The sequence below is a fragment of the Varanus komodoensis genome, unplaced genomic scaffold (assembly GCF_004798865.1).
Source record: "Varanus komodoensis strain SLA01 unplaced genomic scaffold, ASM479886v1 scaffold6_2, whole genome shotgun sequence".
NCBI classification, from domain to species: Eukaryota; Metazoa; Chordata; class Lepidosauria; order Squamata; family Varanidae; genus Varanus; species Varanus komodoensis.
In genome coordinates, this window is record NW_025336346.1 from 17,761,499 (window position 1) to 17,787,658 (window position 26,160).

The following is a 26,160-nucleotide window of genomic DNA, read 5'->3' on the forward strand; positions in this document are numbered from 1 at the left end:
TTTGGATGATGGCCAACCAGCTGCCCACAGGAAACCCACAATGAGGACATGAATGCAGGAACACCCTCCTACGCATGTTCCCCAGCAACTAGAGGTAGCATGTAGCCATTAATCTCTCAAGAATTACAGCCAGAATAGTTCTTTTCTGTGTTTCATAGTTCCTCCACATGGTACAGCTAAAAGCAAAGAGTAGGAGGACTCCTTTCCTCTTAAGCTCAGATTGATCATTACTCAACTCTCCTTGATTTTCTGATTAGGGTGTCCATATCAGAACAGCTCTCTGTGGTGTAAACCATGTCTGGTGATAAGTAGTATACCTCCCCATCAAGCAAGATCACGCTGGATTGAATCAAAACTTAGTGTCATCCTATAGTCCCTGGAAGGGCACCCTGGAGGCCATGAGATAGATAAGATCTCCCCCCCCCACATAAAAAAGCAGGGACTTTAGAACCCCCATTCCCAGCCATCACAGATGTTTCTACGACCAGCCTCTCTTGGACGCTGGAACGCTGTTGTCAGAGGGTGGTTGTCAGACGGCATGCTGGAACCAGTGGTGGATCTGCAGGATTCATAGTTGTTCTGTTCCCTGGATATGCCCCAAGGCCTGGGAACAGCTGTAGATTAATTAAATGGGGGGAAATTAATAGAAGGAAGGAAGGAAGGAAGGAAGGAAGGAAGGAAGGAAGGAAGATGACTGAGGGGCAAAAATGGAAGAATGAATGTCCTGCCTTCCTCACTTCAACCCAGCATGAGCACAGCAGGGCTTTGGATGAGGTTTCTACTTGCAGATCTTCAGTCCACACCCAGTGGGACCGATGTCTCAGTTGTGCTTACAGTAGACCCAGTGAAATCAATCCGACTTAATTTAGTTATGCCATAATTAAATGTCATTAATTTCAGAGGGTCTACTCTAAATAGAACAAAGTCTGGATCCAAAATATTATTTGTGGTGCATTATGGTTGACTTGGAAAGATACCAGCACTTGCGTCCACATCCAGAGTTGAGAGGTGGATCTGAGTACTCACTAATTCCTAAGCAACTTCAAAAGCATGGGAAATATTTTTATAAGCATTGTAGAGTGTTCCACAGGATAGTGGAGAGGTAACTATTCTATATAAATATGGTAGGCATGTTACAAGTGCAGCCAACTAGAGCTGGAGGTCAGACTAGATGTCCCGAGAGACCCCTTCTGACTTTTAATCCACTTGAAGTGGGCTTCAGTATGCAGTGTACTGTAAATAACCAAGATCCAGTACAGATCTAAATCCAGCAAACCAAAACTACCCCTTTATGCCCTCAATCAAGATGGTGAGATATTGCTAAAAGTAGCATTTACTATTGACAGAACACCAGCAATACACATAGTGCTCCACAGAGTACAAGAGGACAGATCCTGGCAACTGCCAATCGAAAACCATTCTACTTCTTCAGTGTCTGCTTCCATATGCAGTGGTGGTTTTAATGTATGCTTGAGGTTCTGGATCACTGCTTAGCAGGCATTAATCTGCATTTTTTCAAACACATCCTTCAGTTTTTGTGAGTAGCCTCTCATAAGTTTGAGGGATGGGAGCCAAATTTAAAGCTGGCAAAATAGAAAACTGCAGTCGATAAACTCATCCATCCCTAAACTCAGGTCCCTGTGATGGCTCACGGACTGCGGGTGGCCTGCTGTGTCATTGGACTCACCCCCAGCAGAGGGAGGGAGTGTGGCGCTACCTGGAGCAACGCGGCCCTGGGGCAGGCACCTGTCGAGGGCGGGAAAGGGGGTGTGTGTGGCGTAGTGGCCGGGGTGTTGGGCTGGCACTCACGAGTCCTGGGTTCTAGTCCCCATTTGGCCGGGAAGTTCACTGGGCGATTTTGGGCCAGTCAGGGGCTCTCAACCCATCCTGCTTTAGAAGAGGATAAAATGGAGAGGAGGACAACCACGTAAGTCGTGCTGGGTTCTTTGCAAGAGGAAAAACAGTGAGGTTGAAATGCAGTAATAAATAAAAACATAAAAGGAAAGGTTTAGAAATAAAGAGAATCACACTTCCCCAGATAAGAGCAGCAACATTGCAAGATTCCCTCAACCAGAGGAGGAATCCCTGGACCATGTAATGAAGGAGCTACGGTTTTGCATTTATAGTACGAAAACTAAATTCAGTTCAGTTAAAAATAAAACAAAATGGATTGCCTCAAAGGCAATCGGTCCTATGAATGGGAAATCTCTGCGAGAGGAGAGAGCAACGTTGAAACGCAGGTGAAGGTTCAGCGTTGCGAAGGGGGGAAGTCGAGGGCGGGCTGTTCCGAGGAAGCCCTTCCGCCCTCTGCTGGCTGGACTGGGTCAGGCTTGCCTCCAGGCGTGACGGAGGGCGGCCGCGATGCCGCTGCCCCCCCTGCGGGACCAGCCGCTCCTTCTGACTCCAGAGACAAAAAGCCACCTTTCCTGGGGTGCGGTGCGGGCACCTTAGAGCAGACTCTGCTCCTACCGAGCTGCACTGAGCCCACCACCACGTACCAGGAGTTCAGGAGCCGGTGCTCGGCACAGGGCCGCACGTGGCTGGACCGTATGTGACCATCTTCAAGACAAGCAGCGGCACTTTGAAAGGTCTGTTCATGTTCCCTCCCCAACTGAGCTCTAATGATGAGGAAATCAAGCCAGCTATGGCAACGCCTGCCTGCTCATTCCTTAGAAAGCTCCAGCTCTGGACATGGACCGACCACGAGATGGCTGTCCTGTTGACCCAAGGAAACTAAGTATGAACTGTGTCTGAATGCTGCTTTGCTGAATTCTCTCGACTCAAAAATTGCTAGACACCACACTGGGTTAAAACGGGCTTGCCCACCTCATTCACTGCACCAGAAGCAATGATTTGATCGTTTCCTAGCTTTTGTGGAGTACTTCCCTTGTTCTAAAAGGTTGAAAAACCTCTCCTATGGCTTCATTACAGGCAGTAAGAATTTAAAGCTAAAATATGTCCGAATTTTATATATATCTATATCTACACATAGGGCCTGTTCCTTTGTTTGATTTTACCCACCACAGGAATGCAGCTCCTGAGAGCTTCTTCAAAATGGAGTTTGGCCCTCAGGATGAAAGAAGTCCTGCACCTCTGCTGTATATTGTGAATATTTAGTTCAAAATATGTACGCAGTCCTCAAAAACTGCAAGGATCAACCTATCCATGGGCCTTTGGCCACCCGCTGGATCTCATGAGCTGTCAGTGCTGGACCCTATGCAGCATGTCGGGGTGAGCCAGGGAAGCAAATCCACACACTCTTTCCATGTACTGTTTCAGACAATTGCCAGCTGCAGTACAGGAATGCTTCATTAGCTTTTGCTTTGCGGAGAAGTACCCGCATTTCGGTTAATGTACTTTGCCACCACTGACTGACAAGCCAGGCTTCTCCTACTTAAATGTCATCGCCATTTGCACCGTGCCTCCAGCCAGTGCAGAGAAAGACACTCCCAGACCTGCTAATCCCACATACGGGCTGATCGTGCTGGTTACAGAGCTGGGTGCAGGCCTGTTCTTGGGTATAAAGAGGCAAAAAAGGGGTGCTACACTTTGTAGGTTTTAAAATATTGCACATGGCTATTTATACCGATGCGTCTCTGCATAAGGAGTAGATTTTCCAATATTAACCGTTTCCAAAAGCGTTGAGCTCCAAAGAGGAAGGGAAAAGGAGAAATGTTCAAGTCAAATAGTTCTGATCATAGGGTTATATCCAATGTTGGGGCAGACCCTTCAAAATAAATGGGACTTAATTTGGACTGATATGGGATACAACCCATAGGTGGCACAAAAAAGCCTGAAATGTGATTGTAAATATACATTTGTATAAGCATCACTAGATTTTTTAAAAGTATACACATGCTTTTAAGGCTGTATGCCGCCTTTCCACATGCCCAGCAATGCTGGGAAACAGGCTGAAATAGTGCACTTTTCAGTGTTGCGGGTGAAAGTGGACAGATCCTGTCTCCTCAAAGGTGTTCAACCTTCCATGGGCCAGCACAGGCAGACATGCTTCGTCGGCTTCTCCCAAATGACAGGCAAACCAGATGTGACATAACTAGTGGCCAATGCAGGAGGACTGAGTGACACAGTAGAGAGGAGAACAGCCGGTGCAAGGAAGCCCAATTCTGATTGGCACCATGCTGGGGCAAAGGGTTAAGGCCCCTCTCCCTCATGGGCCTGGCTGGCTCACTCGCCTACCCTGGCTGTTTGTTTAAAAGCAGGGGAGCATGCCGAACAATGCGAGTCGCATTAGGCCCTGCTCGGTACTGGACTTCTCTCAAGCAGACATGCTGGATGGCACTGTTCAATCCATACAGAAAACGTAGTGACGTGTGAAACTGTAGCATCATTTCGTGGCATAACTGCTTATTACAAGCAGAGGGGTGGTGTAAGAAAAGCCAGCCCAAGCAAGGTAGCCACGTGCCTTGAACTTCAACTTGCTAGCCAAGGAGTCTCCTGCCGGTGGGAGCAACTAAGCCACCTTGAGTTCCGTCCTTGGCTTGTTGAGGGACAGACACACTGGAGTTCCACGCCGAACACTCCAGGAACAAAGCATCTCTGGACCAACGAGTCCCTCTCCAGGGAGGAAGAGCAGAGTGGGAGCACTTGGAACTGCCGTGATGAGCGCGTTGGCTCATTCATGAGAATTCAGGGCTTAAATAAAGCCTGGGTTGTTATTACATGTGAACCCCTAGGCCAACAGAAGTAACACACTTTAAATAGTTTGTGTTAGATCTGTCAGGGTTAGAGCTCTGGGTCTCTTGGTGCTGAAGCCTGACCTGCGAAAATGAAAGTGGAAATGATGCTGCCTCAAGGTGATTTAATGGGGTGGGAAGGGGTGAATCTCATGAGCAAGGTTACGTCCATATGCATGGCTATATGTAAAGTGGAGTTCTTTCACCCGTGATAGTGATTATGTACATGGAAGCAGGAGCCAGTAATTATTTCAGATGAATGAGCAATGTAAAATACGTGATCTTAGATATGTGACCAAAAATTGGCTCATTTCCTTCCAGGGGTTGGATCCAGGATGTCTTCCATGGACAGAAGGGCTCTTCACAGAAGGTGCCTCTGCCCACTTTGGAGGGTGCCCTTCCTCCCGGCACCACTGCTTACTCCATTCTGCAAGAACTCCTACCCTCTGCAGCATTCCTTTTTGCCATGGGAAGCAGGGGGTAGGATGCCAGTCCACATTTACGCACACCTAAATTTGGATCTAACCCATTATGGAAATGAGAGCCTCCAAAAAGTTATCTATCAGTCTATTATTTTAGTAATGGGAACTTCTTTAAAGTTAGAAATTTTTCTCTGTTGTGAGCTACCCAGAGGTGCTGTGGCAGAATAGGCAGTATACACATGTTTTAAATAAAATTTGCTCCATTCTCTCCTGTGTGCAGTCTATAAAGATTTCATGTTTCCTACGCATTTGACTAACGGTACCAAACTAACTCACTTGTTGTTCCAGTATGGCTTGAAAAGCCTCTTGCTTCCTTAATTTTTTCTTAGGGAGGGGAATAGAGTAATGTTGTGCTAAAAGCAAATGGAATTTCCTGACTGAAGAAATTAAAACAATCTTGTTTGCTGGTCTTCCATTTGAAGATTTCTATTTCAGCAAGCTTTAACTCAGTTGCATTTTAAGAAATATTAATTGACAAACTTCCTAAGTATTTTATGTCATCTGTACTTATTTTTCTGTTATGTGTAATTTTAATGATGTGATCATTTTAATACTCTTTGTTCCATTCCCTAATTTGAACACCTCTGCTAAAATAGAATAACATTTTTAAGATAATACCTTTGTAGACCCACTCGAGAGCCCATTCATTGTTCTCCTCCTCTGCAGTCAAGAGTTAACATACAGAACTGAAAAAGGTATCTCTTTACTGTAAATCTTCCATTTTCATGTTGAACTCCAGTAGGTACCAAGCTGCAGATACCTTCACCTTGTTGTGAAAAATGTTGCAAGGTGATGTTGTGCCTTTTCTAGGCATGATGTTAGTAACTCTGTGATAGCACTTAGGATTTCTAGAAGCTGATAACATGTCCAGTCCAGATAACCTGGTCGAGCAGCCTCACTTTATGACTGGGGGAAAGACGGAGAAGGTTAAGGTGAGGGACCTCACAGCAGAGTTGACGCTGGGGTGTCCTAAGAGAGGGCTGAGGCACGTCTAAAGACCTGCACTGAAGAGCCGCTTTTGTCCTGAATGGAATGAGGAGCCTTAACAGTCGAGTTGCTCTCCTTTGGCTTTAACTCCCCTCTTATCAAAACTGAATAACAAGTGACTTTATTTTCCAAGGTTGTTAGGCAGGGAAAGGCACATAATAAGGGTTCTTTGGGATTTTAACAAGTACTGTATAAATGGCACCACAATTCAGAAACTGGTGCATCTTCTTTCTTTGGTCTGTTCCTCGAAAGTGTTCAGGTTTGCTTGATCTACTTTGGAATTTGTGTTTAATTTTACTAAAATTCTGAGGTCTACCGACCAGAGTGCAGGTGCAAAAAGTGGTGTGGTCAGATCCTAAGGAACCAGGTACAACCACAGTCCAGAGCTTCGTCACCAGTCATTCATACACAAGTGCACGCCCACAAATCAGCTCCTGGTTTTCACGCCGATTCCTTTTCACTGGCCACACTAGGGGTCAAGATAGGAAGAGCCCTGTTGGAGCCGAACTGAAGGACCTAAGGCCTATCTAGACCAGCATCGGGCTTCCACGGGGGCCAACCTGAGACCCACGGAAAGTCCCCGGGTGCGCGCCTTTGTCGCCGCTGCGATTCAGGCGCGTGGGCGAGTGAACCCCTCGCCGATCACTCGGGAACTCTCCGGATCCACCTCCTGCCACCCCGCTCCAAACCACAGAAAAGCTGCCCCGGGTGGGGCCTCCTCCCGCTCCCTGACATGGGAGGGAAGTAGCCCCAAGTTCCACCTGAGAGGGGCCATTGGCTGCCGGGGGAGCGCAGCGGGGCAGGGCTGGGCTGGGCTGGGCTGGGCAGGGCTGGGCGGGAGCGAGGTGCAGACGGCGGGCCCTCCTTCCCTCCCCCGCTCCGTGCACATACCCACTTTCTGCTAGCAGTAAGGCGCTCTTGCGCCTAGAGGACTCCTCTTGCCTGGGGGGCAAAGAAGCCGGAGCAGCGGGAGGGAGGGGCGAGCCCGTCACACGTACAGCCCCCCCCCCCCCGCTTCTCCCTCTTTGGCAGCAACGTCGCTGGGGCTCCCTCCAGATCTGGTCTGGGCTGGGAAGTCTCTCTCTCTCTCTCCTATGCACACCGCGGAAGGAGCGAAGGAGCGTCCCCGCTGAGGAGGAGAGTGCGGCGCCCCGGCGGATTTGCAGATTATGCTCGCAGGCGGCGGCGGCGGCAGGTAACTCCCGCCTTCGACGCGGAGCCTGACTTCGGCAAGCGACGGTAACAGAGCAGAGCAGCTGCTCCCCCTCCCTTTTTAAATTTTTTGGCTGAGCCGCACGGGAAGCCCGCCAGGTGGTGGCTCTGCTCTTCTTGCTGCTGGTGGTGCTGCTGCTTTAGCGCTTGGCTTGGAGCGAGAGGGGTCGCCGCCGTCTCCCGGCCAGGGCAGTGCTGGCGGGAGGTCCCGGCCCTCTCCGCGGCGCCGGGGCTTTAGGACGCGGGGGCGCGCGCGGAGGGGAGGGAGGGGAGGGGAGCCGTGCCCGAGCCAGCTGACGGGGCGCGCTCGCCACCCCCTGCCCCTCGCCCCACGTGCAGCGCCGCTTGGGCCTTTTCCCGGACGCGTCTCCTCCGAAGGACGGACGGACCGCGGAGTTCCGTGGACTTCACCCCCGAGCAAGCGTGGGCGGAGGGCAGCCTAAACTCCGCGGCCGGAAAGGAAATCGCACTGCGCACTTGATGGAGTGGCTTCTGAGGAACATGCTGAAGCTTGCGCGGGTGGAGGCTGCCCTTGACTCAAAATTTTGCACGAGCACTGGGCCTGGCTCTGTTTCCAGTTATCCCCTGGGGAGAAGGGAGTCACTCTGCACGTGCTCAGAGGCACCTCGCTTTCTCTGCTCTTTTCCAGAGGAATGGTCAAGTTACTCTGTTGCAAGAAAACCCTCAAAGATGCTTGTGGCGCCTTAAAAGACTAACAAATGTATTCTGGTGTTTCTGGACTACAGGCCACTTCATCAAGCACGAAGTGATGCACTTAATGAAAGCCAATGGCAGAGCCAGTGTGTTAGTCTTTCAGGTTCTTCAAGACTTTTTGTTGTTTTCCACCTTGGCACCATGGAAAAAGAGCTTCCTTTCTATGTTTTGGAAAGGTCAAATAGAGCCCTCCATCCACCTTCTTTTCTGGGCTGCTTCTGACCCCTGCCTGATTTTTACCCCATGTGTCCCCCAGCTGTTACCAGCCTATCTCTCTGCCTATATTTAACGAGCATGTTCCAAGGCAGCCCTGAGGATGCTCAGTGCAGCAGTTGTAGCCCTTCTGGATTCTGCAGGATCCGAAGTACCTTGCTGGACAGCACTCCTGGGAGGCTCCAGCACTTACCCTGCTGCCTCTTCGTGTTTGGGAGCAGGATAGTGGGACGAGTGGAAAAAGATCACTTGCACTGGGATCTCATCTAGGGTTGGCTGCAAAGCGTTCCTCCAAGACTGCGGGTTCATGTATGTGACGCATCTTTGCATGCATCTTTTATTTGTCATGTTGGTAGCACACAAACCCACCTGTGAGGTAGATTAGGATGGGAGATGCTGAGTGGCCCTGGTTGTCCAGTATGACTTACAACTGAGCATCAGGCCTTCCTGTTCCAAGCCCAGTGCCACATTTTTCTATTACCCTTACTCTGTATAATTTTTTGTTTAAGATTTGCAGGTCGCTATAGGCTTTCTTCTGTGTTTACTTTAATGGTCATCCTGTGAGTGTTTCTTCCCTTTTTGCATAGTTGCTCCCAGTCCAGGTGCCTGCCTGTCCTTTCTATTGTGTCGGTCAGAAAGGTGTAAAATCATTCATGGCCTCCATGTGTAATTACTGCTGTTACCCACAACCTCTGGAAATGTGACCACAGTCACAAACTAGTCTGGCCTTATCCGGGTGACCAGACACAGATGATCCGGATGACAAATCTTGGCATGCCCTGCCTGGAGCATTTTAGTCTCTGTGGACTGGTCATTTTAGTCCCAATTTAAAAGCACTGGCATCCATAATTGATAGGAGATAGCTACATTTTTAGAAAATGCAGAAAATTTGGAAAAGGTCCAGAGGAGGGCAACGGAAATGATCCAGGAAACGCTGCCCTATGAGGAGATACTGAGAGAACTGGGCATGTTCAGCCTTGAGAAGTGTGAGGGGTGACATGATAGCCCTCTCTAAGTACCTCAAAGGCTGTCACAAAGAAGAAGGTCAAGATCTCTTCTTGCTGATACCAGAGTGTAGGACATGGAATAATCAACTCAGGTTGTGAGAACCCAGATTCAGGCTAGAGATCAGGAAACGCTTCCTCACTGTCAGAGAAATACAACAGTGGAACCAGCTGCCTGGAGAGGTGGTGGGCTCTCCCCCACTAGAGCAGGTGTAAATTGGTGACTTGCAATTGCAAGGCTTGATGGGCTTCTTGGCCCCTTCCAACTCTACTATTCTGTGATATAAGGTTAAGAAGGGTGAATGTTGTAACCGGGGCAAGTAAGTGCTCGGCTTTCTAAGAACTAATGCAACAATACCATGAAATTGAGGCAGGGTAGGTTAGAGACATTGAAGAGCTTTTGTTCCTGTATCCCAGTACTGTCTGTCATCACTGGCCTTGACTCTTCAGGGTCTTTGGCAGAAACCTTTTGCATCATCTGCAACCTGATCATACTTGGGAATGCCAGAGATTGCAAATGCTCTGCCCCTGAGTTCCAGTCCCACCCCCTTTGCTGCAGGGCAGGAAGTTCTTGGGTGGTGTTTCCCTTAATGAATGTGCATGCAGTAACTTGGGGGATTGCATTTTATTTGTGACCAAACCTATTGCCATGCCGCTGAAAGGCAGCGATCTACCACAGAAATGCGCTCTGGAGGGAAGCTATGTGCATCCCAGGCCGCACCTGAGCTCCAAGAGTGTGTTCGTGATTGCTGAACCGGGACATGAAAAAGCCAGCTCTCCAAGATCATATCCAAGGCCAGGGCTGACCAACTTTTCTCAGGATAAAGGCTGGTTCCAGTTCAGAGAAGTTCTGAGGCATCCAAAAGCTGTTAATAATAGGCTTTGGGGGCCTGTATCCACTGGATTGGTTGTAGGAGTCTGGAATATTTTCTGGGGAAAAGGGTTTGTGATCAATTGTGCAGTGTAGCAGAGAGGTTGGAGTGCTGGGTTGGGAACTAAGTTCTAGTTCTCACTCAGCCACTGAAGCTCAGTAGGTTCCTTTGGGCAAATTACAGGCCCTCGGCTACCTCACAGGGTTGTTGTGTGGAGTGGAGGAGGAGGATGTTGTAGCCCCTCTGAGTCACTTGAAGGGAAAAAGGTGGGATAGGAACATAGTAAATAAATAAATAAATAAAAGGTGTGATGAGTCCCTGATGTCATGTCCTGACACAGTTTAGCTCCACATCCAACAGCCTTTGGGAAGGGGAACCCTGCCACTCAGGGCTGCCCTGATTAAATACCAGCTCATTCAGTGACTCGCTTAAGGTGCAAAGAACTGCACAAAAATGAAAGCAGTGCCCAAAAACAAGTCTTGGCACTAGATTACATCACAAAGGGCAGATGAAGTATGTGGCTGGGGAACTTAAATGCCAGAAGAAAGACAAATCCAAGTCACCAGTAAATGCTTGGATTTAGGATTAGAAGAGCAGAATGGGGATGATGAGCACCTAAGGAGAGGTGCTGGGAAGGGCTGGGCACCAGTACCTGGAATGGTGGATTTTGCTGCCTGTGCAGAGCTTCTTCCTTCAGGCTGAGATCTTTTCTCCACAAGGTTCTACCAGCTCACCTCCTCCTCCTGCAAAGCTCTTGAAAGCCACTCTTTTGTGGTCAAGATTTGCCTTTCTTTGGGGCTGCAAGGAGAAGGATTCCTCCTTTTCCTTTCCATATCTCCTGCAAAGACTTTACTCCTTGCTTTCTTCTCCCAAGTACTGTCACTTTCTCCACCCTAGAGTTTTCTCCAACAGCTTATCTCAGTAGTCCATCTATCTGAAACCTAGGGTTCTTCAGATGTTTTAGACTCCAGTTCCTATCAGCCCCAGCCAACCAGCATGACCAAATGGCAGTACACACCATTTGGGAGGCACCAGCTTAGGGAAGGCTGGTTTAGTAATGCTGGCATGGTTTCATCTTACTCTTTTGTCATGGAGTTCATCCCACCTGCGTTGCCTTGTGGTTATGTTGGCTTCCTTTCAAGCCCTGCATCAGCTTCAGTGTTTGAGCGAATCATTTTTAAAGCTCTCCATGTTGACACCAGACAAAGGGTGGATTCAGCCTACCCATTGCATCCTGCGGCTATATTAAAAATTGCTCATATAGCAAGTGCGGCTACGTGGAGATGGGTTGTGTGTGGTGTGGGTGGCCACACAGCAGGGAGAGTTCTTCCAAGGCTCTGCAGCCCTAACGTTTCAGTCCGTTGTCAAGGGTACTGTAAAGTTTGCCTTGTCAACGGCCTACAAATGGCTACCTGTCTACACCTGGGTAGTTCCACTGTTACCATTTCATGGAGTGGTAGGCGAGCCTTCTGCAATCCTGGTAGTCCAGCCTTCTGCAACCACTGCAGGATTAAAGAGGCCTAGGCTTATCTCTGTCATGTCTGTCTAGCCTTTCTATAAAATCCTTCAATGAGGGCATTTTTGTATCTCTCTTCTGGGCACCCATGCAGATTGCGTTGGGTTGCAATCAGGAATCTTCCGGCCAAGAGAGTGGAAGCTAACTTTCCTGTATGCTTCTCTCCTTGTCAGCCACCTAAATGACATTTTTAATGGCCTAAAAATGTTCCCTTGAGGGGTGAACGAAGTGGGCTTGAGATAGAGTGGCGCAAAGGGGCCTGCACCTGCTTTTCTGTGACCTCCCTCCTCTTCCCCCCAGTCACATCACAGCTCACTCCGCTCAGCAGGGTTCCTGACCTTCAGGAAAGCATAGAGGTGCTGCTCTGGGGGCTGACAGAGAGAGGAGAGGGTGGGGAAGCTCCATCTGTGCTTGGGGAATCTGGAGCCAACCCTCTTTGGGATTAAAGGGTGATATAGCCAAACATATGCTCTACTATAGCATGCAGGTGTGAATGCTGCATAAGGCAGGTGTTTGTAGCATCTTGGCAAGGGTTAAGGAGAATTCTCATATTCACACCTAATAAAACAACCTTGGAGAGCTGATGGCAAAGCAATGTTCTCACTGTTTGGCAGGATGTTGCAGGCAACTGGTTTTCCGTGAAGTTTTATGCACAGCAGAGTGAGGCAGCACAATGTTGCTGTTTGGTGGATGGTAGTCTGCATTCATCCTTGGATACATCCTTTTCTCAATAAGATGTGGAAGTGCATGTCTACAGGCTAGGACTACTCCACCCAGAAAGACTAAGAGATAAATAATTGTGCAGTTTCTTAGTGTGTGAGATACTGCTGGTTTTCCAGCGGAGTCTAGTTGGCTGTGTTTAAGGCTGCCCATGAGGTCTTCGTATGGGAAATGGGTTGGCGAAACATATTTCTGGGATGCTGGAATATTCTTCCTTTCTATTTTGCAGTTCCTTTCTGTTGCCATTTTCCCACCTTCTTTAATTAATAATCTAAGTGCAGAGCAACTGTCCCCAACGAAATGTTCTCCAGATGTTTTGTACTATAGCTCCTATCGTCTCTCGCCAGACTGACTGGGACTGACAGGTGTTGTAGTCCAAAATATCTGGAGGACGCCAGAAGCAGAGGTTGTGGAAGCACCGCTCTGCCAACCAGTATATTGATTCGCTGGACATCATGGTGCCGTTCACTTTTGACCCCACTGTGGCCACGGGCTGAGCAGTTCCGCAGCAACTTGCAAGTGGTCTTCTCACAAAGTTCTTGTCTTCCTTGGCCGGAGCTGGGTCAGCATCGTTCTCTTCTTCTCTCTTGTAGACTCCCACAATGAGGGGGAAGATGCTGTTCCTCACCGCGCTTCATGCCACACTCTTTGCTTCAGCACAAGTTATGGCTCAGAAAAGGGAGAGAGGTAGGTGGATTCTCACTGACGTAATTTTGTGGGATGGCCGGTAGTTCACAAAGCCTGCTTCACAGGTGCGAGGACTGGGGTCAGTCCCTGGCTTCATGGAGAGCAGAGCTTGAAAATCTCTTTTCTGGAGACCTTGGAGAGATGCTGACATCCACACAAAAGCAAGAAACCGGTTTATGCTAAGTCAGATGACTGGTCCTTCTATTTCAGTACTGTTTCCACTACCGTAGTCTACAGCAGTCTTGCTCAACAAGGTGCCCCCCCCCCAATATTTTGGAGTGCAATTCCCAGGTTTTCTGACTGTTGGAGTGCAACTCCCATGTTTTCTGTCTGGGCCTGATGGGAGTTGATGTTCCAGTCATCTGGAACACAGAAGGTTGTAGAAGGCTTCTTTACAGCTTAGCACTTCTACACTAATTGGCTTTCAAGGGTTTCAGACAAGGGCCCTTCCCATCCCTACTGATGCCAGGAATTGAACCTTGTACCTTTTTCAAGGAAAGCTGGTACTCCAGGACTCAGGTATGTTTCCCTTCCCAGATATTTAACTAGTCTAACTCAGTGGAATGCACCTTAATGTGTCCAGTGTTGCAGGATATTTCACTGGCTGATTTTTTAAAACGGTTGTTCAACTGAGTTGTCCCTACCCCATCCACACACCAGAATGCAAGTAGGAAAAAAGCACACCTTGCAATACTTGTGGTGGTGTGAACCAGTCAGCTGTTTCACCTGCCATTTGTGGTGGCAGGTCAACAGATGGATAGCCTAGCACTAGAGTCTGCCTATGTGAAAGTCCCAGAAACTTTCCCAGGTCCCAGGATGACCACGGAGGATGAAAAGCTGCATTTCTCACAACCCTCTGCTCTAGAAGGACCTTCCTTACATTGGATTATGATTCCTTCTGGTATGAGATACCCACTTCACAAGGAGTTCTGAGTCAGTTTCCTGGCAGCCATGAAGGGTGAGAAAGGGAGAACTGGCAATCTACGCTGGGGTTCCCCATCCCACAGTATAACAGATAACTTGTTTTAAGGCCCAACTGTGGCTTAATACGTAGAATTCTGACTTTGCTTAGTGGTGGCTGGCTGTCGGTCTTTGGCTGAAGAAGAACCAGAGTAGTTCTTGTCTTTCCCGCTACCACTCTATTTGTTAAATTCTTTCTCTGGTCTGATGCTTCCAGACTGAAGCACGGCACACAAGTATACGTGGCCAGGGCTGCCCAAAAGCATTTTGCTGCCTGAAATAAAGGGCAAGATGGCTTCCCCTGCACAATCCATATACAGAATCTAACTGGACTGGCTGCTTGTTCATTTGTTCTGAAGTATTTCTATACAGCCTGCTATGCACAATATACCCATGTGGTTTACTGTCACAAATTCCTAGGCTTTTAATGGCATATGATGGACTGGTAAGTCACCACTTGAATTCTTTATGGCCATCACTGATGTTTTAGTTGTGTTTTAAGGGTTGTAGCTGTTTTAAATTGTGTGTGTTTTAACTTCATTTTAAGTTGCCTTGCGACTCTGTTTTTGAGCTGGCTGCCTCACTTGTCTAATGGCACAACTGGTTGTGTACTTCTGGACTCCCATTCTTTGCTGTTGCTTGTGTTTCCTCCCATGTCCCCTTTGTATTGATGAGTCCACTGCCTGCCACTATCCATAGTGAAGAAGCCCACAGATCGGTTCATTTTCCCTTCTTGTGAAAATTCAGTGTTGCCCCTCTGAAGTGGTGAGGATTGCTTTCTCCATGTAATAAATACACGAGGGACCTGAGGTTTTGGAGACAGGCCTGCCCATCTCCATAGCACCTGGCACTGGGAGAAAACCACTTCTTAATGTGCAAATTAGACCGTCTCCCACTTCTAAAATGTAGGTCTCCACTCAGTGATTTTGTCTCTGACACACTATTTGGAGGGAAGCAGCAATGGGTTTACTGTGGTCTTTCTCTTGGAGAATATAACTCTTCTTCTGAATAGCTCAGTTCACGTGGTTCTGCACCAATGTCCCCCAGCTTGGACCCCTCCAGATGTGTTGGACCAGAACTCCCAGCATGTCCCAGGCAGGGGCGTGCAGAGAAGTGCAGACCAACACACCTGGACAGGCCAGCTTGGGAAGGCTGCCCTGCCGTCTTCTGCTTTTCGCCTTCTGCATAGCCTGGTAAAGGTGCCACTATTAAGCCAGGCCTAGGCATCTCCCCACCACCAGCACCTCTGGTCTGGGATGGTGGCTTGAGAATCCCCAGGTCAAATTAGGGACTGGATGTGTGAGGAGGAAAGAGCCCATAGACTCATTCAGACAGAAATGGTTCTGCCAGCCCCTGTGGGAGCTGGCGCCCCAAGCCGGTTCTTTCAGATGACTTCACTTCCAAGGAATGTGGTGTGAATAAGTAGCTCCCAGCAGAAAGGACACCTGACTGACATGCTCAGGTATTCCCATCTCCTCTGTGAGCAGCTGTAAGTGACAGCGAGGAATGTGATACCAGAAGATGCAGTGCCTTCTCCAGAAAAGGGTCTCTGGGAAGGGCTTTTCACCTGCACTGAAGAGGACGCGGGCCAAACCCAGCTTCTGGGTCCGTTGTGCGGCTGCATGCCAAGCTGCGGTGACGGAGAGGAGTCCTTCTGAGCTGTTGGCTGTTGCTTTGCAGTGATCTGCACCAATGTGTACTTGGCGGATATTGTGTTTCTGGTGGATGGATCATCCAGCATTGGAAGGAACAACTTCCGCATGGTCCGATCCTTCATGGAGGGGTTGGTGGTTCCTTTTGTCAACGTGGTGAGTGAGAATGGAGTCCGCTTCGGAGCCGTGCAGTACAGTGATGAACCCAGGTGAGTCTTGACCCCTCAGCCTCCAACTTTAGTCAGAGTCTCAGGGGAGACATCTACCTGTGACTATGATCAGTAAATGGAACCTCCATGCTCAAAGGCACTATATCACTGAGAACCAGATGCTGGGGACAGTCCACAGGGGAGGCTTGTTTTTGTGTACCGCATGCAGATTTTCATTGCTGGCCATCACTGAAAGCAGGTTGCTTCTGGAGCAGCAAGACCCTTCTGCGGTCCTCAGCCTTCAAAGCTTTCAGTTGCTATAATATGACTTTGGAAATATTAAGCTATTTGTTACCTGTATATCCAGCCTTTCCTCCAAGGAACCCAAGGTAGTACCTGATCCTCCTGCTTTCTATTATCCTCACAAGAGTCCTGTGAGGTAGGTTAGGCCAAGACACAGTGTCCAGGTCAGAGTCAGCGGGGAAGGTAATGGCAGAGTGAGGCCTACAGCTTGCGTCTCCTGAGTTTAATGCCACCATGGAATAAGTGACAAAAGCTCTCTGCATTCTTGGAATATGAGGCAAAGAAATGTGTGCTGTGGTGCCCAGAAGAAAGAAAACAGACAGTGCCCCTTCTGTGAGGAGCTGGCTTGCTGCTTGGCCTTGGAGGAGCTTCTTGAGCTCCACAAACTGGACAAAAAAGGGAGTTGGACTGCATGCATTTTTTGCTTTATTTTCAAACTCCCTTGAGACAAAAAAGAAAACTGCATTCACAGCATTATCTCCATTTGCTTTCCTGGACAGCCAGTAATTCTATTTATAACACAAAAAATCTCCATAAGAGCTCTACTGGGACTTGGCCTTTCTTTGAAAAATGATGTGGTGAATCACGGGCTATGAGGAAGTAATCCTCTAGGCACACTGCTGGAGTTGTACTGTTAAATTTTGCAACCTAGAAGCACATCACGAGAGCCCCCAGAGCCATATCCCCAAGGCGAGTCCAGAAATGCAGGCGCCTGTGTTGAACAGCCTGGCTCTTGCGGGATCCACCTATTCCAGGAGCTGACTGTTCGTAAAGCTCCTGGTTCTTGCCTGCCCATCCAAGACCAAGCCACCCCAGGGAACTTGGTGGTTCAGCAGGGAACAGCAGATGGGTGCTGGGGAAAATCAGTGCCCTTGGCTCGGGAGGAGCAGGGAATCTGGGGCGGGGGGGGCGGAGGACATGGGCATCCACTCCGAGGCCCGGCTCCACAACGCCATGTTGCATCATGTGTTCTGCTCCTGCCTCTCCTTACCTTGAACTTCCGCTTGATTCCAGGACTGAGTTCACGTTCTCCAGGTTCCTCAATGGAACAGAGGTGATGAGGGCTGTTCGCGAGATGGCCTACAAGACTGGGAACACGCGCACAGGCGCAGGTCTTCGTTACGTGGCAGATAACTTCTTCGGAGTTGGTCAGATCCGGCCCAACGTTCCAAAGGTACTGAGGAAGCATCCTCTTCTGTTAGGTGACAGAGAGGAAAGGAAGTTGACAAAGCATTAGGGCCACTCACTTATGGGAATCCTCAATTAGGACAGCCTCTGTTGGGCAGTAGCAACTTTGAAGAACACATGTTTTGAAGCAGGCATAATGACTCAGAGAGAGAGAGAGAGAGGGACTCCTGAATCTGTCCTGCTTCAGCCTCTGTCTGGCTAAGGTAGGCAAGGCCAGGAAAAAACAGTGTGGTTGGTGTACCAAATTTAAGAAATAAGACGATTGGAGCTGTTGGGTCTGTAATGTGCAATTCTGCAGAGGGCTGTGGGGTGCTTTGCAGTAGAAGTATCGCCTACTTTTTATGAAAATTTGTTGTGCCCCCCTTAGAATAAGTCAAATTCATTTACCCATTTATTGATTTTAAAAGTTATAAACTTTAAAAACTATAAAAGCTCATTCCCCCCAAAATAGGATTTCAGGACGATAAACATAACATAACCTAAAACTAATCCCATAAAAACAACCTACAATCTGAAGCCAGATCACACTGTAAAAGCAAGAGGTATAAAATGATTTCAGCCATTTGGAAAAGATTTATTTATTTAAACTGTGCCACAGCACCTCTGGGCGGCTCACAACCATAACATGCCTGTGTAAATAGAAAGGGTTTAACTTGATGCTGACATGAGCACAGTGTTGCTGCCAGGCATACATTCTATGGGAGGGCATTCCAATCCGAAGTCAGGGGGCCACCACAGAGAAGGCTCTCTGCAGATGGTAAATGTACTTCTCTTACAGCAGTACAGAAAATAGATTCCATATCCAGCACCTCCCTTGCTCACTCCTTTATCTCAGCTTCCACTCTCTGCCTCTTGGAAATAAGGATATAAGGCCAATTCTGGCCTGCTGGGTTCCTCAGCCCAGCCTGCAAGCCTCCTCACTTTCCTTCGGGGCAGGGATAAAGTGTTATGTCTACAACGCTATGGAGTCATCCTCCCAGGAGGAACTTCTCTTCCAACACAGCGAAAGGCTGAGGCAGATGGTTGATATCTCTGGCGCACGGCCCCTCACCCAATGTAACTGTGCCCACCATGCCGCCTTATCAGGACAGAGATACAAAACCTTTGCGACACTGTAAATTCAGAAAGAGGGACTGAACTGGGGCTTGTTGCTTGGTTACCTCCATGACTGACTACTTTCTCTTCTGTTTCCCAGATCTGTATCCTCATTACAGATGGAAAGTCTCAGGATGAGGTCGAGCAGGCCGCCTTGAGGCTGAAGAGTCAAGGCATTAAAGTCTTCGCTGTGGGTAGGTGGCCCTTGCTTTGTGACTGGGACCCATCGGGGACAGTGTTTTGGGGCCGTCTCCTTCCATCTGTCCCTCATACTGGGTGCTACCGACAGAAAGGCGTAGTGCCACATTTTGAGCACGTTTTGAATGGGAAGACAAAAGATGGAAGAAGTGATGGGAAGACATGGGAGGGTAGCCAGTGGCAGGTGACGACATCTGGACTCTTCTGAGAATGAGGCAGGCCTGAAAGCAGCAGCAGCCGTCTCTTCCCTCCGTCCCTGGACCCGCCACCTCCTCCTTCATCCTGCTGCCAGTTCAGTATTAAGAAGAAGCAGGGAGGGTCCATGAGGGTCTGTCTGAGTGGCACTGATGAATGGCCACAGCAACTCCTGTTTGCCTCCTAAGAGCTTGGTGGAGAGCAGGAACTTCTCAGGCATGGGAGGGGCTTCCAAGATGGGTTAATCCAAGAAATCCGCAACCCTCGCAGAGTTTTGCTTGTGCACGAGATGAAGCTGTGGAAGTGTCCAGGTGAAAATGAAGGCCTGCTCAACTGCACAGCATATGCTTGTGCATATGCATATCGTGACAGAAACAATCCATAATCACTTTATCAAAGTTTCATTTACAACCAGGTTGAGAACCTCTTTCATCCCAGTGTCCAAGTTCCATTTCAGTGACACTCGTGGGGACCACATGCCAGTGGAGGCCCAGGCTGAAGGCAAGAGCCGCACGGCCAAAAGCGAAAGGGTCCAGAAACACCCAGAATGCCAGCATACTTTGGCTTACAGATCTTGCAGAAGTAACTAAGCCTTAGGGGAGACACCGACACCTTTTAGAAAGGGCGGGGGGGGGGGGGGAAACTGTACAACTGCTGGGAAACCACCGAGCAAACAGTAGTGTGGAAGAAGGGGATGGAGCCAGCGGAGGGCACAGCACTACGGAGAATCCTAAGGGGCTAAATGTGACCCCGGGTTGCCTGGATTTGGGTCCTGGGGGTCTCTTCCTTAACAAGACTTCTGAAGTGGTCCAGCAGGAGTAACAATCAGCACGAGAGCCTGGCACCGCCACTGCTGGTTTTGTGCCAGAGTTGCCGTGCTGCCGCACTGGACCGCTAGCCGGTTTGGATTAGCAGCAGCCGGGACAGGGATCAGCACGACGCTTGGTGGACGGCGAGTGTCCCCTGCAGCTGTCCCTCACAACAGGCTCCTCAGGACATTTACTCGTCCGTTAGCCCTTTTCAATTCTAGCCTGCCTTTCAGAAGGAAAATCCCCTTAAAACAGCTTATGAGTAAGAAAAGATAATGGAAACAAAGAAGCAGCATTAAAACAGGATGGTAGGGAAAGCCCCGTGAGAGGCCAACTGGCCAAGCTTTGCCTGCCAGCCTCTCTCTGAAACTTTGTGCTGCCTTGTTCTTGCAATTTTATTTGGGGTGTGTGGTGATCCAGAAGACAGCATCCTTTTATACCGCTCCTGTATTTTCACACTACTTCTTCCATCTTCTTCTTACTACTGAACAACCCGTAAGACAAAAGATAAGAGCTGCGCTCAGTCCCTTCTGACCGTTAGTGCCAGGACCCCTTTCTCTGGAAGCATCCCCTCTGTTCTCATGGGGAGCCCTGCTGGATCTCACAAAAGGCCTGTCTGCCCAAAATTAGGTTCTTACAGCGGCCACAGAAAGCCCACAAGGGATATTCCACCAGGACCTAAGCATACTGTCTCTGATAATGGAGGAACCATTTAGTCAACAGAACTAGTGCCTACTGATAGCCTTATCTGTGGTGAATTTGTCAAACCTCTTTTAAAGTCATCCAGCTGGTTGCTGTGTTGTGACAACTGGATGGCTTTGGCATGATTTGCCTTAAGCCACTGGCTAAAATCCATTCACGCCTAGAACTGAGAACAGAGGGGCCACAAAATGTCTGTGGAAAAGCTCTAACAAGGGGGGAAATCCAGCGTTTTGCTTGAGGAAGGGAATGAGATGAAAATGTTCACCGCTTCTCTTTTCCCCACTCAGGTGTCAAAAATGCAGACCGCAAGGAGATAGACAGAGTGGCCTCCACGCCCACGGAAGATTATTCCTTCTATGTCAGTGATTTTAAAATTTTGGCCACCCTGCTGCCGCTGGTGTCACGGAAGGTGTGCTCCAGCACCGGGGGCATCCTGCAGACAGCAGGTAAAGGCTCGGGTTGGCTGCTGACACACAGATGAAGGTGCTGTTCAGGGTCAGAGGCTCTTGCTCAGGCAGCTGCAAGAGGAGGACGGCATGCCCCTCCTCTGGCCTCTTTCCCCAGAGACACATAAGCGATCCTGGAGGAAGCTCCTGGTCTAACCAAGCCAGCCCTCCAGCAGGCCTGCTGACCTGAGCTCAGTGCCGGTTTAACCCCACCCCGTGGGTGGGTGGCGTTCAGTCATGCTGCTTTTCCGACAGCTCCTTCTGTGCCCATAGGGGACAAGTTGCTCTTGAAATGCTTGGCCTTTGCCCTCCGCACCTCCTGTGCCGGTGCCGGTGCCGAGCGGCCTCAGCCTGCAGAGAGGCTGATTTGCTGTTTGTCCTGTTTTCCCCTTCAAGGCATTCAGGCGTACGAGGGTCCCTCAAACCTGGTCTTCGTGGAGCAGGGAACAGACATGCTGAGGATCCGCTGGAACGCTGCCGGTGGCCCGGTCACAGGCTACAAGGTGCAGTACGTGCCTCTCACGGGCCTGGGGCAGCAAATAACCGCAGAGCTGCAGGAGGTGAGCCCTTCCACGGTGCACGTTGACTTGAAAGTAAGCCCTGCTGGGTTCCGTGCCGAGGATTGCAGTGGGCAGCCGGCGGGCCTTTGACTGCCTGCAGGGGCGGTGAGGACGCAGCTCCAGGGCCACCCAATTTTAGTTTCCATTTAGGTTTTGTTTTCCAAAATGGAAACAATCCTCAGGCATCACTCCTCTGTCATTTGGCCCATTTCCACGACTCCTGGCAAGTGATCCCCCCATGTTGGCTGGGGAAGGCTGGGAGTTTTAGGACCCAAAAGGAACTATGATAGGATGTGAGGAGCGCAGGGAGAGGGGTGTGTTTAATACTTTCCCGGACACTGCTTGCCTGACCCAGATAGCCCCAGTTAACTCCACAGAGGGGGGTCGGAAGGGGCCAAGAGAAAGTGAAACAAAATAACTGCTTTTACTGTGCCTATATTATCCCCCCTGGAGCTATTATCAGAGAGGAGGGTGTTGGGAGTTAGATTACAAAAACAGTTTGGCTGGGGAGGAGCAGTTCAGTCCAGTCCCTGTTGCTCTGGTTAAAAGTGGAGTGGCCCCTTCATCCTCTTGACTGTTTTGGCATTAAGAACCACTTCAGGGATTTCCTTCTCGGAAGCACCTTTAGCCCACAGGTAGGTCCCCACCTGGCAGAAGGCCAGTGCTGGACCTCGCTTCCTCCCTCGTGTGTGCGCAGCAAGATGGATAAGCGCTGTGGCCACGCGGACTGGGAAGCAATACATGACAAGGGGAATAATACTGTTGTGTGGAACAAGGGGTCTGTTTTCGCTATTGGACAGGTGAGCTTGGGAGCTGGCGAGACGAGCACTGTGCTACGCGGCTTGAGGGCAGGGACGGATTACCAGGTCACCATTATTGCCCAGTATGCCAACAGAATCGGAGACTCTGTTTCTGGCAGAGGACGCACCCGTGAGTAATAAAACCTCCTTCTGACCACCACTAGTATCCTGTGACATCCCTGAGACTTCCTGAGGCTTGAGAGATTCTTCCACCTGAGACTCTCCCACCGTGTTGGGCTGCAGCTCTCATGCTGTGTAAGGCTGATATGATTTGTCATCTGACACATCTGGATGGTATCTAACATCAGATGGGGAAAGGCTGAGTTTGCCTGTGTATCAGATACAGGCATAGGGTCAGTTGCATGCAACAGTCTACAGAGGGGAGACATGTTTTTTCAAGTATGAAAATGCTTTCCGCAACAACACTGGGCTGCATCCACTGTTACTGCTCCTTGGAGTAGACCCATTGAAATGAATAGGACTTAATGAGTCTAGCCTTGGATGCTACCTATGATAGGCACTGGTATCCACGGTTAGACCCAGCCACAGTTTGATCGACTGCTGCGGCCAGAAGTTCAGCGAGTGCTGCTTGGGCTGCAAAGTTGATGGCTTCATTGCGGGACATTCAGGCAAAAACAGAAAGGAAGGGTTGGTAACCGAGGGCGTCGTCATTAATGGAGAAGCTGGTGGCCTGAGATCCTCCATCGGTGCTGATCTACTGCTGGGGGCCCAGGTAGCCCTTGTGGGCTCTCACCTTCTCTAGCCAGGACTCAGGTGGAGCTGTGCCCCTCCTGCACTGAGATTGCCTGGCCACTGCTACCTGCCTCCTGATAACCTCCAGATCAGGTACCTGAATGCATTATGTGTGGGCCTGACTTTGAAGTTTTCAGTTATTTAATGTGTTTATTATGAAGCATATACCACGCCCTTCACAAATATTTTTCCTCAGGCAGCCAGTTCAGAACTCAGCTGCTAGGCAGCTCGCTGGGACTCGCTGAAAGGAACACATCCTACCTGTTTTGAACAGCAGCTTTGGCGACTGGCCCATTTCTAGTCAACATTCAGAGTGCTGTTGCCGGTCCTGAAAGCCGTATATGGCTTAGGGCCTGATGCATGCAGGACTGCCTTTTCGCACATGCGCCTCACCTGTGCATTGAGGTTACTCTCAGGCAGCCTTCTCAGGGAGCTTTCCACCTTCTGAAGTTAGCAGAGGCAACTGGTAAGAGCTCCTTTGGGGCTGTACCTCCCCATCTGTGGAATATTCTTCCTTCAAGAGACTTACCTCATGTCTACTTTTAGGTCTTTTTAATGACCAGCTAAGACAGTCTTTTCCAAACTTATGTCCTCCAGATGTGTTGGAGTGCATTTCACATCTGGAAGTGATAGGAGGTGAAAACCATACATCACAGGGGGCACCAGGTTAGGAGAAGCTGGTCTACAAGCTCTTCATAATTACTGGGCCTTTTAAAACATTTTGTTGACTCTCCAGTCTTACCATGCAGCCATTTTCAACCTTCGTCCTTCCAAGGTCTGGCCTAGGACTTCGGTTGACAGCTGTAGATGCAGAGCCAATGGAGAGAGACAGGCTGGAGAAGAGTATTTCTTAGGTCTCCTCAGAAGTGAACCCTGCTGAGCTTCATGGGACTTATTCCCAGATAAACGGCATAAGACTGCAGTCTGTATGTGGTTTTGCAGCAGGTTCATGCTGTCCATGTATGTGTGAATTTTGCCAGTATTATGTCATGTGTGTTTTATTTTAATTGCTGTTTATTGACTATTAGCAGTTCTGACAGTATATATTTTTGAGGGGTGGAATATATTTTTTAAATACATTACCATTGTGATCTGGGAGTTGTTTGGCAAGGACATGGAGGGAACTGATAGAATTTGTGATGTCCTCTTGGTGGGTCCTACAAACTCCCTACCTGTTGGAGTTAAATGTGGGTTTTGCGGGTTCCTGGCCTGCAAAACACATCTGAAAACCATTGGCTATGAAATCCACCCAGCTAAGGTCCATGTCATACCGTTGCATGTTGACTTTTGGCAGGGGTGGGCAACCTGATGCTTCTGGCTGTCTTGCACTGCAACGTCCACAAACTCTGAGCAATGGTCATGCTGTCCAGGACTTACCTGGAGGTCACCAGGTCACCCACCCCGGCTGTTGGTGTCCCAGAATAGCTCACTGCTAGGGACATGCTTGATTCAACAAGTTTTAAACCTTCTCTTGCCACAATGTGGTGACTTGAGCCAGGAGGCACAACGCGTTTCAGTCCCAGAGGAAGGGCTGCACAATGAATCTTCTCCCACCCTTTCTCTCCCCTCTTTCTGGCTGTTCTTACAGAGACCCTGTCTGGAGTGACAAATTTTCGGGTGTTGGAAGCAGGGCCAACTTTCCTTAGACTCTCCTGGACTGCTGGTCTGGATGCTATACAGGGCTACAGGCTGACGTATGTGGCCAGAGGTTAGTGAAGAGCGTGGCAGAGATGGCCCTCCAGGAACCAAAACTACTGGGCGGGGAGAGCCTCCTCACACCTGAAATGGAGGGATCATGTGGTCATGTGGAGGCACGGGAGGAGAGCGTCAGGTTGGGGAAGGCTGACCTCTGGTTATGACCCTCTGGCCTGTGGCATCGCCTCAGTTCCACCATGCAGGCAGAGTGCAAGTGAGCTCTGCTCTGAAGGAAGAGACAGTTCCATTGAGGGGTTCTCTCTTTAAAATATTTGGGCAATTTGGGATTGCTGCTGGCAAAAAAGATGCGCTGCACCAGATCTCCCTTATTCTCTCAGTCTGTGCCCAGCAACTGCGGTCTTGCCTAACCACAAAAGAATTGGGGCTTTTAAGGGCCAAGTTTCCTGTTGCCAAAAGGCAGAGAGGTAAACAGGTTTCATGTTCCCTTCAATCAGCCTTTCCCAATCTGACATTCTACAGCTGCTTTGGATCACAACTCCTATCACTCCCAACTGACCACCGGCCATGCTAGCGAGGGCTGATGGGAGTTGTAGGCCAAAGCAACCAGCCAAATGCCTATTAATTTGTTTAACTGACATTCCGAAGGACTCTCCAAGCAGATTAGTCCAAAGGATTCTCCATCTTGTGGGAGGCTGCATTAAAGACATGGCTGCTTCCAGTCCATGTCCTCTCCCTTTGCCTCCTCGCCATGTTTCTTTCCAACAGATGCATGGGGTGTTTTCCCATTTCACATCCTTGTCCCACAGGTGGAAGCTGGTGAAATGGGTGCAATGACCTCACATCTGCCACACATCTGTTTTAATTCAATGGGGCTGTTTCACCTTGTGAGCCCTCAGATGCTTTGGCCTACAACTCTTGCCAGCCCTGGCCAATGTAGCCAGTGGGGAGGGACCATGGGAATTATAGGACAAAACCTCTGGAAGGCCTGGCCCATCCTACAGCTAAAGGAATGAGTTCAAGAAGTACAGGGAAGAGTTGCGGGTTGTAGCCAGTGGCCGTATTGTATAAGGCAGTGGCAGGCAACTTGTGGCCCAGATCTCCTAATATCTCTTGCCATCGGTTATGCTGGTCAGAGCTCATAAGAGCTGTGTAGGTCGGAACACAAGGAGGGCCGTCAGGGCCATCATTTGCCTGCAACTGGTGGAAGGCAACTAGTCGTTTGTCGCAAGGAAAGCCCGAGAGACAGGAAAGTAACTTTGGTGGGCAAGCCCTAGAAATGTCTCCTAATTGATTGACTGACTGATTGATTGATTGATATTTTCATTATATGCTGCCTAATACTACAGTCTCAAGGTAGCGTTATATAAATTTATAATTTATACAAACTACGAGGCTTTCCTCAGCTGCCAAGGCTCCAGTGATGACAGAGGCTGTGTCCTTCAGCAGCAGGGCGATCGCAGCCTGTGCAAGAGATGCTCAGCCCTGCTGGCCTTCACCCAATCACAGGCCCGTGCTTCATTTGTCGAAGGGAGCTTGTGTCGCACTGTTTCATGGGGCAGTTTTGAGAAGAAGACTTAGGGCAGGGGACGGAGC

The 26,160-nt window shown here is 49.4% G+C and overlaps 1 protein-coding gene across 1 annotated transcript in view; it reads left to right on the forward strand.

Moving 5' to 3' along the window:
* Positions 1 to 13,016: 13,016 nt before the first annotated feature.
* The window catches only part of COL7A1 (collagen type VII alpha 1 chain), a 117,202-nt gene continuing 104,058 nt past the window's right edge, over positions 13,017 to 26,160 (forward strand). Inside the window, exons 1-8 of the mRNA XM_044451519.1 lie at positions 13,017 to 13,101; positions 15,742 to 15,922; positions 17,180 to 17,339; positions 18,549 to 18,642; positions 20,640 to 20,798; positions 21,195 to 21,358; positions 22,159 to 22,292; positions 22,798 to 22,810. Coding sequence (XP_044307454.1) covers positions 13,017 to 13,101; positions 15,742 to 15,922; positions 17,180 to 17,339; positions 18,549 to 18,642; positions 20,640 to 20,798; positions 21,195 to 21,358; positions 22,159 to 22,292; positions 22,798 to 22,810 — 990 coding nt within the window. The remainder of the gene's footprint in view (positions 13,102 to 15,741; positions 15,923 to 17,179; positions 17,340 to 18,548; positions 18,643 to 20,639; positions 20,799 to 21,194; positions 21,359 to 22,158; positions 22,293 to 22,797; positions 22,811 to 26,160) is intronic.